General features: G+C 35.2%; 1 protein-coding gene across 2 annotated transcripts in view; it reads right to left on the reverse strand.

The window, feature by feature from the left end:
- Positions 1–20,675, reverse strand: part of SLCO5A1 (solute carrier organic anion transporter family member 5A1) — a 423,356-nt gene that overhangs the window by 88,340 nt on the left and 314,341 nt on the right. For both annotated transcript variants that reach the window (XM_016431474.2, XM_056824047.1), the window contains 2 exons: positions 19,550–19,682; positions 490–704 (listed from right to left, as the gene is read on the reverse strand). In XM_016431474.2, coding sequence (XP_016286960.1) covers positions 490–704; positions 19,550–19,682 — 348 coding nt within the window. The remainder of the gene's footprint in view (positions 1–489; positions 705–19,549; positions 19,683–20,675) is intronic.

Genomic DNA, 20,675 nt, shown 5'->3' on the forward strand with positions numbered 1-20,675 from the left:
GGTGGATAGCGTTCTTTGTCATAAGTCCTTCAGAACTGACGTGGACCATTGTACTGTTGAGAATAGCTAAGTCTAAAAGCAGATTTCTGATACATTAACTTTTTTTATTTCTTAGCCTACATTTTTTTTATCCTTAGTCTATTTTTAAAAACTGGAAATACTGGAGAATAATAAATAAGTTATTTAAGGTCTTTGACCTAATCTGAATTCATATTTTTAATTCTTGTTTGAAGACTAAATACATTAGCTTTTTCTATATGTTAAAGCAAGATCATAGTATTTTAGTAGTAATTACTGGGAGATATAATTTTCTTACCAATTTTACATTTAAAAAGACAAAAAGTCACACTGACAAATTGGTATTTTTAATCCATATATTTCTCATTAAGTATGTGCTATTTGATGTAGTCAAAATAGAGGTCTCCAATGCACATAGGTTCAAATAATTTCAATTGCTAGAGCTCTGTTTCTTTCAAAAGAATATTTTACCTGTTACTTTCTTTCCAAATGCCATAGAAGATGATGCAACTCCTTCTTGCTCTCTGCTGTTTGATTTTTCCTTCTTAATCTCATCTTCGTCACTGGAAACATTATCATTGGACTTTTTCTTTTTCTTATGTCGAGGTGGAAGCTTCTTTGGGAAAGTAAACATTGGGAATATCACAAGAAGCATTGCAATGGCACAAAGGAGGAATCCACTCCACCTAAAAAATCAAGAAACATGAAGAGCTATTTATGCCTTATGTAACATGACAGGTGAAAGAAGTAAGAAGTCAGAGCAAACGTGCTAAAACTTTAAAGAGACACAAAAGAATTTATCTTCATAGATCAACAGCTAAAAAGAAAAAATAGCCAAAATAGGAAAGGACAAGTAGGTGGCACAGTGGAGAAAGCACCAGGCCTGAAGTCAAGAAGATGAGTCTTCCTGAGTTTGAACCTGGCCTCAGACACTTATGAGCTGTGTGACCCTAGGAAAGACATTTAACCTTGTTTGCCTTGGTTTGCTCATTTGTAAAATGAGTTGGAGAAGAAAATGGCAAGCCACTCCAGTATCTTTGCCAAGAAAACCCCAAATGGAGTCACAAAGAAAACACAACTGAAAAACTAACAAAGAACTAAAGAGAAAGGTTTCCCTTGTTCTGCTGCACAGTTAATGACAAGCCTACCCAATAATGTCAACATTTAAACACTCTAGGAGCCCTATTGAAATTTTATCCAATACGATAATATTTCCGAAGCACCTAATTAATGTGTTTTTGTGGTGCTATCATCTCCTTAATGGAAGTTATATGGTGAGTCACCAAATGAAAACTATCATCCACTCAAGTTCTATTCTAACTCCACAATATGACATGGAGGTGGCTCTGGGTCCTCAAGGCTATACCAGCTAAGTGAAAATGATGTAATATAGATGGCCCATATCCATAGCTCTTGGGAGTTCCCCCCTAAAAAAAAACTCTCCTTGGCTCATTTTCCCTACACCTGTCTCTCTTGGGAACATCATTATCTAACTTGTGCCTCCCTTCAGGGTTTTTTCTGGGAACATCAAAATTTAGCTCATATCTTCCCCTCTGAAGGTCCTCAGATTCCTATGCCTTTGAAGACATAGAAATGTTATGAGCTTCGTCAGCAAGTACCCTTCCATCAGTGCAACTGCTGGTTTCTTTTTTAAGAACTGGGAGTTAGGAGGGAAATTACCAAAGGGGAAAAAAATTAATCACCAATCTTATAACATATAAAGCTATGGCAGACATGAATTTTCTATCAAAAAGGGAATTGGCATCATTTTATATATTAACCAAAAAATGCATGTTTTCAAACCAGCCTGGTGAAATGTAAATGTTTTACTTTGGTTAAGAAGAATCTGGTGAGCACCTATTATGTACCCTGTACTTTGAGAGGATCTGTGGAGAATAAAAAAAACAGGACATGGGCTCCACCTTCAAGGAATTTAACATATAGTCAAAAAGACAATTCACCTAAAATAAGAAGAGCAGAAAAGATAGTTTGTCTATGAAGAAATGTTAGATTGTGGGAAGGAAAATAATAATAAGGGTAGTATTTCTATGATACTTTAAGGTTTCCAAAAATAAACTTATATAAGATATCTGATCCTTATGATAGCCCTGTCGTTAAGTCCATTTTACAGTTAAGGAAAACAAAGATTGAGAGAAAAATAAGTTTCCCAGGGTCACATACCTAACAAGAATCTGAGGCAGAATTTAAAACTCAAGTCTTCCTGACTCCAAGTCCAATACTTTACCCACTCTGCTACCTGGGGTTATAAATACTTAAAGACCTGAGCAAAAAAAAAAGGAATTATTGCAAATTGCCATATAGTAAAAAGCTTTATGGAAAAGGATTGGAACTAAGCCTCAAAGACTGGATAGGATATGGATTCTGTCTATATACAAACTTAACATCATCACACTATGTATAAGTTAACAGTCATAAATAGATTCTGCTTTTTTAAAAATTGAGAAACTAGCCACAAATTCATATATTCATTAATAAGTAGCTTTTCTAACATACTCAAAATTCTCTCAGTAAATACATTCTTTACAAACAATCACCTATTCGTGCCAGGTACTGTGCTAAGTATTCAAATACAGAAGGAAATAATGCGTGTCCTCATGAAACTTATATTCTACTGGTATCCTAAGGTGGTGACAGAAGCCTAAAAATCAAAATTAATAATGCTATAATGATGTGTGACAATGGGGCTTCCAATCAATATAACTCATTCACCCCCATATTACTCCTGCAGACTCGTATCTCTGGACCAACATTTCCTCATCACCTCTTTCTCTTTTATAGGTCTTAAGAACTGGTCTGCCTGTTCTCTTCTGATTATCATTATATCTCTTCCCTCTAACCAAAGTTGTTTTTTTCTCCCTGGCCCATTTCTGCAAGCAGAAGTGAAATACAATCTCCCCTATTATCCTGCTCCTGAGCAAACACTGCAGCCCTTTTAATATTTCCTAGGGGATTTTGATTTGAGAACCTACAGAGAAACTTGGGAGGTAAAAATAACAAACATGAGGAAGTTACATAGCTATAAAAAATTGTAAAGCTTTCATAAATAAAGTTATCTCAGGTATTCACTGGAGTATAGAATATGTAAGTTCTGATCTCAGCTCCTTTGTGAACTCTTCATTCATGTCTCCCAAGAACCAGTCATTCTCAGCCTCTTTGCTGTTAATTATTATTCATATATATACATATATATAATTACTGGGACTGGCACCTCATGATCATATTCCTTTCAACAAGGAAAAAAACATCCAAAGTTCTGTTGCCCAGCCCTTTCTTTTCCTTCAATAAACTCTGTGTAGGGAAAACAACACAGGCATTCTCATACAACTCACTTTTTAAATAGAACTAAATTTAAGGTTTGCACGACACTTTTTTTTAACTCTTTTAATCCATACCACAGCCTTGTAGATAAGTAGCACAAATGTATTTAGATTCATTTCAAAGACAGGGAAACTGAGGCTCAAAAGCAAACATAGCCATGGTTGCTAAGCAAAGTGTCAGGACCTGGATTTGAAACTTCATGTCCTAAATACAAATCCAAACTTCTGTCTTGCCACATAACTCTCTCTTACTATAAAGGATGCCCGATTTGTTAGTAGTTCCTCTTCCACACTAAAAACAAAACAAAACTTAATTTTGTATTTCTTTCACAGCTACTTATTTTTATAATTATATATTTTCTCCCCTGATAGAATTCAAGATCTTTGAAAGCAGGGAATCTAATTTTGATTTGTATCCTCAACTTCTAGCATGCTGTCTAGCATATGGCAAGCCAATAAAATTATCGTTCACTAACTGATATCTCAATATTTCCATGTTTCACACAACACAATAACAAACTTACATTCATATAGTGATTTAAAGTTTTCAAAAGCACTTTATTTACTATTAGCATGGTACAGTGGATAGAGAACCAGACTTGAAAACAGGAAGATCTGAATTCAAGTCTTGATTCTGACCCATACTAGCTATGTAACTCTAGGCAAGTCACCTAACCACTCAGTCTCCAGGAAACTTTCTTAGGAATTTAAATTTCATAGAAGAGGTCAACCTACATTGGTAGAATGGATTTCATGACCCAAGAGGACCTCTATACCAATAAAATCCCAGGTCCAAGCCCTGCTCCCTGGTCCTCTGTATAAATTAGAGAACTTGGAGTTGTCTTGTACATTCTTACACAGGCAATATCTGATGTGAAATTCAAACCCAGGTCTTTTACCATATATTAATGATGCCACACTTGCTCTCAAAAAAAAAGTGACCAGTTCCAGACACTGAGTGATCATTTTATTTCTAATTTGCTTTAATATATCTGAAAATGGAATTATCTTAAGTCTCACCTAAGCTTCTTTTCCCCAGATCTTGATGGTTTTCAAAGTTATTCTAATAATGAGTCTACTGTGGAACAACTAGAAGAACACTTTTGTAAATCTAGAAAGCCAAATGTCTCTCATTTTAGCTCTATTAGAAACTTCAACTTTGTCAGTCATTCATGGCTCTGGAATTCTACAAGTGACTTCAAAAGTGCTTCAGTAAATCTGTAGTCTCATCTATTATGGGCAATACCTCTAGTGGTGAAAGTCATAACCCACCCATGTATTCTTATCTTGTGTGATTCTCATCCATGTCATCCCTGATCTCCCATAGAAGAGCCATCCCACTTTCTGATCTCCTTTAAAAAAAAAAATAAAACCATATATCTGTCTTAATATCAATATTAAGTACATAATATTGATATGTACTTATTAAATACAGTTCCAAGGCAGAAGAGCAGTAAGGGCTAGGCAACTGGGTTTAAGTGACTTGCCCAGGATCATACAGCTTAGACGTGTCTGAGGCCAGATTTGAACCTATGAATCTCCCATTTCTAGGTCTGGTGCCAACTACCTGTGCCATCTGTTCCTTTTTATAATCTTCTACCACTGTGATTGGAAGTAGAAGGAGGTCACACAAAATAAAGAATATTTTTGCATTTTTCATTGTTTTAAGAGTTATGTCAAAGAATTCACTCATCAGTGGAAAATGAGTAATGAGTCTCTCATTAAATAGCTAGGTCAGTTCTTAGTTTCTCAGTCAGTCACCAGGATTAAACTTCAAGTCTTTCCTACAAGGTGGAAAACACTAGAGCTTATGTGGACTGTTTATATAATCTTCAAGAATCAAGGTTCCAGGGTAGCCAGGTAGCACAGTGGAGAGGGCTCCAGACCTGGGATTGGGAGGAATTGGGTTTAAATAGCGCCCCAGACACTTCCTAGCTGTCTGACCTTGGACAAGTTATAACCAATACTATCAGTACTGATTCTAAGACAGAAGGTAAAGATTTTAGAGGAAATAAAAAGAACAAAGGGTTCCTTGCATACCATAATGAAACATCTTGAAAAAAAAACATACATAATTGTAAAGAAATATTACTAGAAAAATCACTGATATTTGGAGCTGCGTAGCTGACTCGGGAGATTGCATTTTCAAAATGTTACACACACTTTCCAAGTTGACATTTGTATACATTTTATATTTATCTATATGTGAATGTTATTTCCATTATATATGGTAAAATCCCAAAAGATGAGAACTAATTTGTTTTTGTCTTTGTATTCTCAGTACCTGGCAAGTAGTAGGCACCTAATAAATGTTGTTTACTTGACTGAAGTTTTCAAATTAAATCTGAGACTTCTAGAATTTCTTAGGCAATAGGGAATAAAAAAAACACTTTTTTTCTTTTGAGTGTGTTTCCCTATTTCACTCAGGCCCAAAGTGCAGTGACCATTCTTGGGTATATCACTGGTATTGGCATAGAAGCTTTGACCTACTTTTCTGATCTGAGCTGATTTGCCCCTTCTTAGGCAACATGGTGACCCCTTTCTGGAAGATCATCATTTTGGTGACAGGCTTAATAGGGACCTCCAATCAGCTTTAGCCCTGCTGTAGCTCAGAACTCTCAAACTCAAGCAATCCATCAGCCTGAGTCTCCCCTAGAAGAGATTATAGGCATGTATCACCATGCCTGGCTCCAAAATGCTATCATTATAACAACACTGTTGATAATTAAGCTACATTGTTAACATTTTTCATGTTGTGATAGGGCTCTGTAGTCATAGATTTAACAAGGCTAAAATGAGCCAAAAGCCACAAATACTTCATGGAGCAGGAGGAAGAAATTGTCCTGTTTTGCTTTAGAATGAGAAAGACACCGCTAGACATTTTTCCTTTTCCCTCTAAATTATTGTTTTATATCTAAAATATATACATATCATATATACCACATGTAATAATATAATCATATACAATTTTAATATAATAGAATGTGACAGGTATTCGTGGCTAATTTTAACCTATATAACTTATCTGTTTATAAAATGATTATCATATAGTGTAAAGGAGGCTTATTATGGAAATATAAATCTTTGCCAAAAATTCAATAGGAGGCTTTTGTTTCTGGTCATCAAATCAAGATAAAAGCACAAAGTAATTTTTCTAATATTTTAGAATGAAGAAAATCTTCCCTTCTCTCATTTCAGCTGATGTAATAATAATATAAGAGATTTGTATGAGAAAGAGGACTTTAAAAGAATTAGGAGGATCTATCAGAAAGACCAAAACATATTAAGTAGAAATATGGCAGCATTTACTTTTCAGATACCAGGGTAAAAAAAGGAAATAAGATTCAAGCATGACATATAAAACATCCATAATACTGTAGTAGAAATGTGTGTGTGCATATGTGTAATAAGTAAAAAAAAAAAAGAAAAAAAGAAAACAGAAATAGAGATTACACATAAAATTTCTTATTTCTAAGCAAAATAAACTACTTCTGTAATTTTAACAATAATATCCTAAGCTGTCCACTTTGGAAGCCCATTGTAAAATCTTCTATATACATAAGCTGAGCAATTTATCCCATTCATTTATACCTATTATAATAGTATCCAGTATTAACAATGGTGGCAATAGTAAAAGCAAGAAACATTTACCATTGCTGTAACCTTAGAATCTTTTTCTTCTCTCTTGCTCTTTTATTCAGCCTACACTTGTTCTCCTCATATTTTACTCCATCCACCACCAAAAGCCAGCAAAGAACAATATCTGTCCATTCCAATCCCCTCTTTCCTCAGATTCTTCAAGGCTGTTAAAGCATAACATTCACTACACTAGTTCCCTTAGGTTTGGCTTCTGTAACACCACTTTCCTGACCCTCCTATCTATCTGAGTTTCCTTCAATTTTTATTTGTTCCAGTTGCTCTATTTTCACTAACCAGTGATTTATTTTGTCTTGCAGGTCCAGGCACTATTAATATATGAATTTATTTTAACAGATTTTTTTTACATTTGTTTTTATATCATATAGATTTCCTTGTCTCCTCTCCCTCTTCCTGGAGATCTAAAACAAAGCATTTTCAAGAAAAGTGGAATGAAAGGGAAAAAATACATCTAGAAAATAAAAGATCTGACAATGTTTCCTCCATGTTGACCCTAATAACTCTGCAAAGGCATAGGGGTGGTTGTCTTCTCATATATTTCTTTGAGGTGACAATTGATTTCTACTAATAGAAATTATTTATATCTAGGACTGAGAAAATTGAGGACATCCTATATAATCTCTCTAATCTACCATTCTCTTCATTTCAAAACCTGACACCATCCCTTACTCTTTTCTCTTGTCCTTCAGGCTCTGACAATGTCACTCCTCCTTGCCAAGGCCAACCCCTCTTGTGTGTGTCTTTGATTCCATTTCCTGAAATATTTTCCAACAGATTGCAACCTCAAGCATCTATTCTCTCTTGAACCTTTAACTTCTCACAATATAGTGAATCCTTTCCTGCTGCCTTCAAATATGCCCAAGTCTCTCCCATCCTTAAAAAACTTCACTACACCCTTAAATTAATGTCCTAAATCTCTATTCCCTCTTATCCAATCTCCCTGAAATAAAAAAGTTGCCTCTGCTTCCTCTCCTCCCACTCCTCAACACCTTGAAATCTGGCTTCTAACTTCATCACTCATCTGCAACTGCTTTCTTTGAAGTTACTAGTGAACACTGAATTGCCAAAACCGATAATCTTTTCTCAGTCCTCAACTTTCCCTCCCATATTTGACACTATTGACTACCCGTCTCATCCAGTAGCATGCTCCTTAACTGTGGGTTACCCAAGGCTCTGTCCCAAGCTTTCTCTCTACATTTTCTCACTTAGTAAATTGATCAGCTCTCTTGGCCTTAATTACCATCTGCATGCAGATGACTCACACATTGATATATTCAACCCCAGGCCCACTTCTGAAGTTCAGTCCCTGGTATCACTGATTGACTTTCTATTGAACATGTCAAATAGAATGTCCTAGAGACATCTCAAATTCAAAATACTCTCAGTTATTATCTTTCTTCTCCACAAAAGCTTCCTCTATTCTAAACTTTCCTTTTTCTACTGGTCACTGCCATCTTTCCAGTCTCCCTCCCTGCCTTGTCTCTTCTCACTCCAGTCCATCCTATGCACAGTTGCCAAACAGATCTCACTATGGTACTTCTCTACTCAGCCAACTTCAGTGGCTTTTTGTTGTCTCTAGGATAAAATATAACCTACAGTTTTTAAGACTCTTCACTGTCTAGTCTCAACTTCATTTTACTCTAAGACTAATGCAAAGTGCCCTTCTCTCCATTCCTTACATCACACTCCACATCCCCCATCTTTTTGCCTTTTTCAGTAGCTTTTCCCTATGCCTTAAATGCACTCCCTCCTCATCTCTACCTCATAGAATCACTCTCTTACTTTAAGAACTCTAAAATTCAAGCAATATATCAGCCTCAGACTCCCCTAATCATGGGAATTACAGGAGTGCACCACCAGGCTCAGCTCCAAAACTATGTTACCTCTTCTAATAAGCTTTTTCTAATCCTTCTCCCCCCAACTACTAATTCCTTCTCTCCCAAACTACCTTGTATTTAACTCTTTGTTTTTTTCTATATATACATATATTAATCCATCATTCCAAAGAAGATATATGAGAAAACATCTCCTCCATACTCCTTGGCAGAGGTGGCAGGGTCCACAAGTAGGGAACACTACCTATAATGGCAGGTTTTATATGTGTATTTATCTTCTTTCCTTTTTTTGAAAAATATTTATCATGGTTATCTAGATGATATAAAAACAGAAGACATCAACCTAATATATTTTAAAATTCAGATATCATATGTATATATATATATCAATCATATTTGTTGCCTTCTTGAAGGGGGAAAGGGGAGGAAGGGGAAAAGAAAAAGATTTTTGAAAGCACTAATGGGAGAATGTGTCTCTTGGACATGTTTATTTATTGTAATTCATCACATATTTATAACAAATCATATGTGTTATTTTATTGTCGTTACATATTATATGGTATCATATATTCTAAAATAAAAATAAATAGGACTCTAAAAAATCATATTATCAGTAGCATAGGTGAGAGAGAAAAAATGTTCAGATCAAAGGTGTACCAGGAAAATAATGTGAAAGAAGCTCAATAAAAAGGTATTAAAAGTGAACACATATGTGTATGTGTACACAGTAGGGTACCTTTGTACATGGAGGGGCAAATACTCTGGAACTTTGGAATTCTTATTATAGCACATAAAGGTTTTCTTAAATAAAGGCACTGTTTGACTAGATGAAAGTTCTGCATGGGAGCGTGGGTATGTCATGTACTAGGCTGGTGGACTTTACCATTACAGATTGTACTTGGTTGGTAACAACTTGAAACTTATGAACAATTTTTAAATTTTTCTGGCATTTTCTAATTTTTTCATTTTGTATATACACATATATATGTACACACATATATGTAAAATATATATATATAAATGTGCACAAATAATAATAAATATGCACATGAACACACACATACTTGTCTACCCTGTCAAAATATAAACTCTTACAGTAGAGATTGTTTAATCTTTTGTATTCATATTCCCTGTGCCTATAATACTGTCTGACAGATACTAGGCATTTAATAAAAGTTTTGATAGTCTTGATTGATTGTAGAAATGAGGCTAAGTATTGGGTGGATCAAATCTATATTACTATTATATTATTATTAAACTACATGCTGAAACTGAAAGTGCAACTTCCATATTCTGACTAAGTAAAAGAACCTTTCCTATAAAGAAGAACAAGAACAAGAAGAACAAGAACAAGAACAAGAACAAGAAAGAAGGAGGAAAAGGAAGACAAAGAGGAAGAGGAAGAAGAAGCTTTTTTTTTTTTGCATGTTGAGAGTTGTTTTATGTATAGTTGCTTATAATCTTTTAAGTTTACTTCCCCAAATTGCAACAAGCTTTTTTCCTTCTGATTTTTGCAATAGTCTTGATTTCTAAAATAACAGAAGTTCCAGTCAAGGTCATATTCAGGATATTTCTTAGCCTCCAAGCTGAATAGATGGGCCAGACTGAGATAGTTACCACTTCCCAGAACCAATGAATATACAACATCTTAAGGTTAACCAAATAAGAAGGCAGTTTGGTATAGTAGAAATGGCACTCCATTTGAACTCACAGGACCTGGATTTAGAACCCAACTCAATCACTTACTACCTATGTGACCTTGGACATATCACTTAATCACTCTGGGTCTCCATTTTCCTCTTCTATAAAGAGAATTGGACTAGATGACCTTTCCAGGTTCCTTTCTAGCTCTTACTCTGTGATCCAATAAACAATAAGAACTAACCCATCATTTCCCCCTCAGATAGTCTATGACTGCTAATAATCTGAAATATATGTCAAGGCTAAAAGCTAAACATGAGTATGGAAAAGGCTGTCCTTGAGAGCTTAATTTATGTACCCTGAATACCTAAAAGACTATCCACAAGCTCAGAAATATGCTGCCCAACTCTCATTAGTCTTTTTAAATCTTGAGAACTCTTGAAAAGCATGAACCTTATTAATAATGACGGATGTCAGAACCAGAATTTTTTCACAATATGAGCAGAAGCAATTTGGCCTCAAATCACATTCTGCCATGTGACTCTCACATAGATACTGCATATTTGTTTCAGCACTGAAAAAAGCTGATGTAGGACAAGAAGAAACTATATACCCAGAGGAGTGTGTCCTTCATCTGCAAGTACTCAAAGAGGTCATGAATAGCATTCATATCCCAAACACTAATTAAGCATCCAAGATCTAAGCCAGCTATAATTAAGCTCTATCACGAACTACTGTATTATCAATAAATTTCAATGGAATTTGTGATTGAATTTTACCTTCACCTTTTAGGATATTTGCCAAATAACTCAGATAAATAATATATAGAATTTAATATACTCCAAAATGCTCTATAAATCCTAAGTTTTATTATTCAGTGTTTAGTTTAGTGCTTAGCACAAGGTAAATGCTTAATAAATATTTCTGATTGATTGATTTAAAAATTCATTTAAATTTTATTTTAATTTTAAATTTAATTCATTTTAAAAAAATTAACTATTAATAGTCAAGGAATGGAGAGGAGGACTTGATCACTCCATTCCCCTTTACCACATCTTTGGAATTAGGCCCATGAATCTATAGAACATTCCTTAATCATATTACTTTCTCTTTCCAAGTTCTCTACCAGCTGGTACCTTCCTATTTTATTCCCTTATTTAATAATTATCTTTTCAATATTCCAGCTAAATCACCTCCTTCTTTATAAATGTTCAAGATTTTCTTGTCTTTGAACCTGTGTTCATACTCTCTCCTATATCTGGCTTTCATGAAGCCTTCTCTAATTTTCTACACTTATAAATGGCCTTTCTTTCCTTTAATGTTGCATAGCATTCTGTACCTTTATGGTAAACTTATAAATTTTATACTAGGCACTATTATAGTGATTACGTGTGTGTTCTAGAGTCATTGCCTAGTTCTCTACCTCATAAACCCTCTTCTTCTTGATTTTAACTTCCATGGGGTAAAAAACTATGTATTCATTATAATTTTGTCTTCCCAAGTGCCTAAAACAATGCTTTGCACAGACTAGTCAAGTAATAAATGACTGTCAAGAAAGGTCTAGGACTAAAGTCACATAACCCATATAGCAACAAAAGCACTGTCTTAGCTATAAGGTAGAGTATGCCATTAATGGAGCATCACCAGTCCAATAAGCCTGGCAAGCCTTCCTCCAACTGGCTTTCTTGGTGTCCTGGATTTTGCATGGATCAAATGAGCCATGAGACAGTGAGGGGAGAAGGAGAGGAACTAAGGAGCTAGAATAATAGAAATTTAGAGATGTAAGGGACCTTCCAGATGATCTATTTCAAACTCCTGGTTTTTAACATTAAGGATACCTAGCCAAGAGTGATTTAGTGAGGTCACACAGATAGTAAATGAAAGGATGGATATAAAACTAGGGCCTCCAACAACAAAGCCAATGTTCCTTCCAATGTACCAGTTTTTTGACTTTTGGCTGTGAATGAGGTAGTGGAGAAAAATAAAAAGGATAAGAGATAAGGTTACTTGTTCAAAATAAGCAGATTTTCTTTGGAATTCTAAAAGATCTTTTTTTTTCTTTTACTTCTTCCTCAGCCCACCTCTAAAATGGAAGATTTTCTAAAATTCTAAATCTGCTCTGTTTTTCAAAAAATAAGTGAAAATCTAATTATATGTTTCATTCCCTCTTTTCAACAACAGATTTACTTCAAATAACTTGAAAATGCAGGTGCCATTTTAACAGAGGGTAGTTCATGTTTGTTTTCTCAGATTCATTCAATGATACTCCCCACATGACCCCAAAACTCTAATTCCTCTGTAGAACCTAACTTAAATTGATGTGAGAACATCTATCCCACCTACTCTCATAATGCATGCCAATGATACATTTAAATACCAAAAATATTTAACTATTTTGAAAATCCAATATGTCACTATCTAGTTCCTGCCAAATACTTCATATCCTTTTCTCATTGGTGACATGTCAGTGCTAACCATTTCAAACCAGCACTGCCTAGTGTGAGAGTTTCACACAAGCTAACACTCACACTTTTCCTTTTTTTGCTACTCCAAGATTAATGGATTTTTAAGAGAGAATTTTGTTTTTTAAGTCTGATTGGATTGGATTGATGATGATTGGATTAAGAGGTAATCAGCCCCAACTTCTGATTGAATCAAGACAGTAGATTGGGGGGAGGGGATGGGGTAGGAGAAAAGCAGAAATGCTAACTTTGGAAGGATACTAGAGACATTCTTTGAGACTGGCTTCTGGAAGACCTGCCTCTTGCCCAGAGTAAAATTGCAGTCCTCCAATCAGAGAGGCTTTTGAAAGAGGTATCATTAAGGGCTTATATTTTGGGTCCTAAAAGGAAATTGGGTTTTTTTTTCCCCTGGGAAATGAGAGCCAGATGGGGACATGGACAAAACTGCCAGGCTCTGAAGAGGCTTGGTAAAGGAACTGACAACCATACATGGCTAGAGGTCTTTTCTTTCTTTGACTTGCTTTTTTTTAATTATTTGATAAATAATTTTAAAGATACAGTCTCAAGAGAATTTAATCTTAACACTAAGGACATTAGCTTTCTGTCATTTCTTTGAAAAGTGCCAATAATGACCCTTGTGAAGATGAGCACACAACTGTTATTGATTATGATCAAATCCTAGCACATAAGTTTTTAAAACTCAATAAAATATACTGAGATGTATAAAGTACCTGACTAACCTAAAATTCTAGAAACGAAAAGGCTAATCTTCAAATGATTCAGAATATTCCAGAACAACTCCCAAATATACTCATTCTACTCTTTCATCTTCAATTTCACCACTGTTCCTTTTTTTTTAATTTTCTGCAAAAAAGAAAAAACTATGTTCATCTGAAAAATATACCCATTTAGTCATTCATTCAAGAAATCTACTAAGTATTATGTCTATGGGACAGCTAACTGGTTCATTGGATAGAGTACCAGTCTCAGAGAAAGGAAAAATCATCCTGAGTTCAAATCTGGCCTTGGATGCTTACAAGCTACATGACCCTGGGCAACTTATTTAACTCTTTTTGCCTCAGTTTCCTCCTCTGTAAAATGGGCTGGAGAAGGAAAGGGCAAAGTACTTTAGTTGAAAACCCCAAAAGGGGTCACAAAGAGTCAGATATGACTAAAATGACTTAATAACTATGTCTGTAACCCTTTGCTAGATGCTACAAGAGTACAAAGTAAAGTTTCTTGTTCTTGAGTATTTTTAGAGCTAGCTGGGAAAAGAATGAATAAATATATGAAACCTTTAGAAAACAGTCACAGGGATATAGAGAGAGAATAAAATTTTAAGTTTTAGAAGATTAAAACTGCTCTAAGACTTTTGGAACAAAGAGCACAGTATAAGCAATAGTGTAATGGTTACAGAATGTATAAGGTTTCCATTATATACAGTAAAGAAGCTGATTTTGTTTTAACATATAAAAATGTATGCACATCCACAAGAATATTGCCAGCTTCAAAAGAGTCACTTTGGAAGACTATACAGTTATTACAATGATGTGACTATTGCTCCAAAAAAAATTTGGATTTTCTCTTTTTTGGGATCTGACTTTTGTATTTGTCTTGATAAGGGCCTTGAAGGAAGTCTGCAATCTGGGATGTATGTAGAAGAATAAACTACCAAACTGCATGATTTTCCTTGCATATTATTGACCAGGAAAGAGGTTGGACTAAAATGCTGAGCTCCATTCCTATGCTGTGATTCTACGACTAATACTTTCCATTTTTTAAGCACAATCTCTTTCCAAGGTCAGATCTTACATTGCACTCTTATTTGTCTTTATACCTCTAGGCTCTCAGGAAACTTGTTGAATTCCATGCTCTGCCCTGAAGCTTCAAGATGACAAATGCCTATTTCCTTCTCTCCATCCAAAGGTTTCCACTAAATGATGATGATCATAAATTTAACATTTTTAACTCTTTACATTCTTAAAAATACTTTTAAAGTTACTTATTTGAATCTTACAATAACCCTATGAAGTAAGCAAGGCAGGAACAATTCTATCTATTTTACATATGAGGAAATAAACTCAAGAATGATAAGGAATTTCACCAAGCCAGGAATACAACCCAGGCCATATGACTCCTAGTTTATTTCTCCTTCCAAGGTAGTTACCTTACAAATGTCTACATGCAGAATTTTAAAGAATAAATAAAATATTTACTAATGTAAAATTTTCTCACAAAATGTATTCATATCTCCAAGGCAGATAGTTTGAGATGTTCAGTAGGAAGTATGTGCTGCTAGGGACCAAAATTCAAGGAAAAGGCTGGGGATACACACACACACACACACACACACACACACACACACACACACACACACGAATATATATACATATTAAAATATGTATATATATATGTATATGGAGAGACAGAGATAGATACACTCTGCATACGTGTGTATAAATATTCTATATCATATATGCATATCTACATATGTATAAATACACATATGTATATGTAGAGAGAAAATGGATATTGTGTATGTGTGTATATATGTGAAATATCTATGAATCATCTCCATAGAGATGATAATTAGACCCATGAGAGCTAATGAAGTTACCAAGAGAAAGAATGCAAAGGCAGAATCCCAGAGAACATCCACAGAGTGTAATTATAGAAAATGAGACTGAGAAGAATCAGACAGGTAGAAGGTGAACCAGGAGATAGTAATGTGAACCATCTGGAAAATTCATTCCCTGGTAACAATGAGTAAATCAAATTTTTTTGTCCTGTATATGTTCTTTTTTTAAAAAAGGACAGAAACCTACTGGTGGCACCAAGCAATTAGTAAATTAATTTATTAGGCTACTTGTTTCCTCCACTAAAAAGCATCTCTGTAAAGTCAAGATGACTCTGAGTTCTCACAGTCATGCAAACTCTAACAGATACTAACAAGCCACCAAGACTGTGACTGTAGCTCAGGTACAAAAGGTGTCTGCTGTCCAAGGAGGAGCCTTGCTAAATTCAGAGAGCCTCATCACCAGAAGTTTGGTCATAAGCTAACGATTTCTTTTGTAATAGTTCATAAATACAGTCTACTGAGGCATACAGGAATTGCTGGTTTACTTCAATAAAAGAAATGCTGTTATTCGATGAAGTCCAGATTTTTTTCATATATTGAATTAAGGGTTCTTCTGCTAACACTAATCTTTTGGTTATTTCAACTAAAGTTTTCTGGTTTTGTTAGAATCATAAATGCCTTCAGTAAAGAATAACATAATTGGATTTCCATTTCATTTAAGACAAAAGTTCAGTCAGTATTTTTTTTAAACCCTTACCTTCCATCTTGGAATCAATACTATGTTATGTATTAGTTCCAAGGCAGAAGAGTGGTAAGGGCTAGGCAATGGGGGTTAAGTGACTTGCCCAGGGTCACACAGCTGGGAAGTGTCTGAGGCCAAATTTGAACCCAGGATCTCCCATCTCTAGGCCTGGCTCTCAATTCACTGAGCTACCCAGCTGTCCCCTGTCAATATTTTTGCTACCACTTAAAATCAAAATATGTTTTCATTTGTCATATTAAAACTTTATTTGATTAATATAACAATGATTCTTACTTCATTCACCTGTCAGTTCTCTAGCTCTAACATATACAAAGAATCAAACAAAATGTTTTTATTTTACTTAAGTAATTTGTTTAACTGATCAATTAAATAACATTTATTTGTACTTTTAATGCTAATTTGGTGTACTTAAATTAAGTATTAAAAAGAACTTGGCTCCTCTGAACAAATACTTTATTACATTTTGAAAGGAATATGACTTCTTAGTGGATGGGAAAGAAAATGAAGTTTTATAGGAAAGCTACAAGATTTCCTAAAGCATTCTGAGGAAAATATATCCAAGAAACAAAATCTCTAAAGAGAGAGGATGAAAAACTAATAGAACTTGAAGCAATCATCAAGTGAATCTCCAAGCCCTTAGACATTAAAATCAGGATTAGAAAAAAAAAAAGATGTCATTAAAATGAATAGAGCAAGCAGTATAACACTCTAGCAAATGCCCCATTTGCTTTCCTCTTTTTCTTGGAAAAAATAAAACATTAAAATTTCCTTTTGAAAAAATTCTACCATGACAAAATTATGGGATCCATCAATATCTTGTCCAGCCCAGTACTGTAATCTGTAAAACAACATTCAGGTATAAGATCACTGTAATTGGCATTAACACTCTAAAATACTAAAACTTGGGAATCCAAACTCTTTAAAGGAAGACCCAGCAAAAAAGAATTTAGTAACCAAGGTATAAAGGTCAGAAACCACATGACAGAGTTTTAGAGACAGATACTGGTAGTTTCACCCAGTCAACATGTTGCTCATGTATGTATGACCTGTATTTACAATACAAGTGATAGATTTTTAAATATATATTTTTTAAAAGAAAAAGGAAATCAGTGACCTGATTATGATCAGGGTAGCAGCAGATGTGTCCAGATGTGGTTCCACACAGCCCAGGAAAACTCCAGTGGTGCTGTGGATCAATACTATGCCTTGAGAGCTGCCTAAGATATTCTCAATTGAGGGGCCAGGTTCTTCTTCCTGCTGCCCCAGTGTTGTTATCGCTTCTAAAGTTCTGAGGTAAAGAACCTACATAACAAACCACAGCCTAGGCTCAAAATGTCACCAACTAAGACCCTTCCATTCATCTTTCTGCCTGATACAGGCTGGTTCTGCTTGTTAGAAACTATATAAAGGACAAATGCTTATTTTGTGTGGAGTAAAAAATCTGAATATTAACCGAAAAATGATAACAATGAATAGTTTCTGTCTTTCAAGAATTATATTTCTTATCTGGACCCTCTCCCTCAAATGTCTCACCCCAACCAGATCAGTCGGCTTGGAAACTCATACTGCCTTCAACAGAACCCATCCTTAAACCCTAACACTGTGGGGCAGGGGCAAAGTAGTGCCTTCACTTCTCACCACCCTTAAGTAATTCCAACTTCAGGCTTTTTTCTTCATCTTACCCAGTCCTCAAAGAAATTCCCATCTCCATCACTACCAGATTCTAGCTACAGGGGACATTGGATGTGATTCCCCTCCTTACCCAAGCAAGAGTAGGGATTATTTATTGATTACATTTGTGTTTCTAAGATTTAGCACAGTGCTTGGCACATCAAAAGTGCTTAATAAATGTCTATTCATTGATTAATTCCTTAGCAATGTAATTTTCATAATAATCTAATTGGGTAGTTAAAAAGGAGTGGAAGACCAAGCCTGAAGCCAAAAGTCTTACTGTGAGTTAAAAGATAAAAGTTAAAAGAACCTCCTGACTGATCTTACTTCCTGTTTTAGCCAAATCACATCCGGCTGTACTTGTAGGAGTCTCCCCACACATAAACACTAAGATAATAGTACTTGGGCTTTAATAATGAGCATGACTTTTTATTACTGGGTTCTTTCATCTTCAAAGTGGATGGCTTATAAAAGGAGTAAAAATAAGAAGTGGTGTGCAGATTAATTAATTAATATTTGTAAAATACTTTGAAGACAAAACTGTTAAGTGTTACCATTCTAATAGCTTCACAAGTTTTTGGGTTAACATTCAGATTATTACTGCATACAAATTAAGCATTTGTCCTTTAAATATAGTTTCTAACATAATAATCTATCACAGAATTGTCTATTTTGTTTTTACTTTTCAATATAAAAATTATTTTTAAACAATGGATGCCCGTTTGCTGACATCTAATAATGTTGACACATATCAGCTTTAACATTTACAAAGTACCTTACACTATCACTTCCAAACAATCCTGTGAGATCAGTCCTGCAGATATTCTTGTCCTCACTTTACAAAAGAAACTGGACTTTGGTGAGGTTAAGTGACTGGCCTGTGATCACACACTTAACGAAGATGAGAGGCAGGATCAGAGCTCTGGTCCAAATCCAAGGGCTTCCAAGAAATGAATTTAAGGTCAAACATCTGACACTACTTGTTTAAAAAAACAATGAAGTCTCACAATCACATCTCAGCTGCAGGCTTGCTATGAGGCCTCAAAGGCCACTGGAGGGCCCTTACAAAGCTATCACCTCCACTGGAGACTTGACAATCTTAAATGTTAGAGTTGCTTAGGTCCCAGAAGGCTTGAGCCAAGGGCTGCTCTGAGCACAGCTACTCTCTACTTATAGGCTGCCAACCTCTGGCATGGAAGAAGGAACAAAAGGTTACTGGGAAAAGCAGTCACAAGGAAGTAGATAATAGAAAGGTTTGGTAGAGAGTAATAGAAGGGAGACAATAAAGGAACAGAAGATATTTAAGGTGGTTGGGATAAGAAGCACAACAGGAAGATGGTGAAAGGGGGAGGGGGTACTCAAGTGGAGAGAGCCATGCAGGTGCAAATGCTGCCAAGTGATCCCATACCACTCTGCTGTTTAAGAACAAGCCCCCAGTGCTACAGATCACTTGTGAGATATCACATCGTTAGTGATATCACCATTCTGCCCATTTGGAGAGTTTTCCTGTGCAGTGCTACAAGAGCACGTGCAATCCCTCCTATCAGCATAACAGTGAATTGGGGGGGAAAAAAATTATTTCTTACCAGTTTCCAATGAAACGAGGGTCATTCTGGTCAAGATGAACGGGCATTCTGGGATCAACATAAAAACCAATAAGAACTCCACCTAATAAATATCCTGCTGCAGGACCAAGTGCTCCCATGACATACATGATGGCTGAGAAAATAGAAGGGGAAAATCATGAACTACAGCAATTTAATTTGTGAAAGTTTTGCTACTTCTCTAAGTCAGCCAAAATTTTAGCAGACATATGTCACCATCAGAGTCCATGAGCCAGCAAAGGTCCTTCAATAACTGGCAATTTGGAAGACTTTGACAGGTGTTAATATTTCTGTTCTAAGCCTTATCCATTTATTTATCTAATGGCCATTGTTCTCTTAGAAATCCTTAGGATATCAAAGATGAGGAGAGGGGATAGCAATTAGTCTAATAAGTAAGGAAAAAAATCAACAAGGCACATCGACTACTTAATCAAACTCCAAAAGTATCCTTTTAATAATAATCTCTAAGAACAGTATCCAGTAGTCTAATAAGTAGAGTAAATGGCTAAGGATCTAAATCTCAAAATAGGCACAATTTACTAATCTCTCATGGACATTAATCAAACCTTAATATGAAACATATGTATGCATATGCTGAGCACATGACTAATACAGATTCCTACAATGCAAAGTTGGTTACCTGGCTTTATTCCTAAACCTTTCAATTTTATCTGAAGTAATAACTGAGCATTCAAAAGGAGCAGATAGGAAGCAAAGTGTAAGGAGAGAGGAGGAAAGGGAGATGAAAATGGAGATAGATGGATAGAGAGAGAGAAAGAAAGAGAAAGAGAGGGGGGAAGAAGAAGAAGAAGAAGAAGAAGAAGAAGAAGAAGAAGAAGAAGAAGAAGAAGAAGAAGAAGAAGAAGAAGAAGAAGAAGAAGAAGAAGAAGAAGAAGAAGAAGAAGAAGAAGAAGAAGAAGAAGAAGAAGAAGAAGAAGAAGAAGAAGAAGAAGAAGAAGAAGAAGAAGAAGAAGAAGAAGAAGAAGAAGAAAGACATAAGTACAGAGAAAAAGGGAAACATATTCAAAGACAAAGGAAAATTAAGTCACAAAAAAAGAATATATTGTGATTACAGCCTCCCAATACAAAAGGAAAATACAAGAGGTTG

Source organism: Monodelphis domestica, chromosome 3 (assembly GCF_027887165.1).
Source record: "Monodelphis domestica isolate mMonDom1 chromosome 3, mMonDom1.pri, whole genome shotgun sequence".
In the NCBI taxonomy this organism is placed as follows: Eukaryota; Metazoa; Chordata; class Mammalia; order Didelphimorphia; family Didelphidae; genus Monodelphis; species Monodelphis domestica.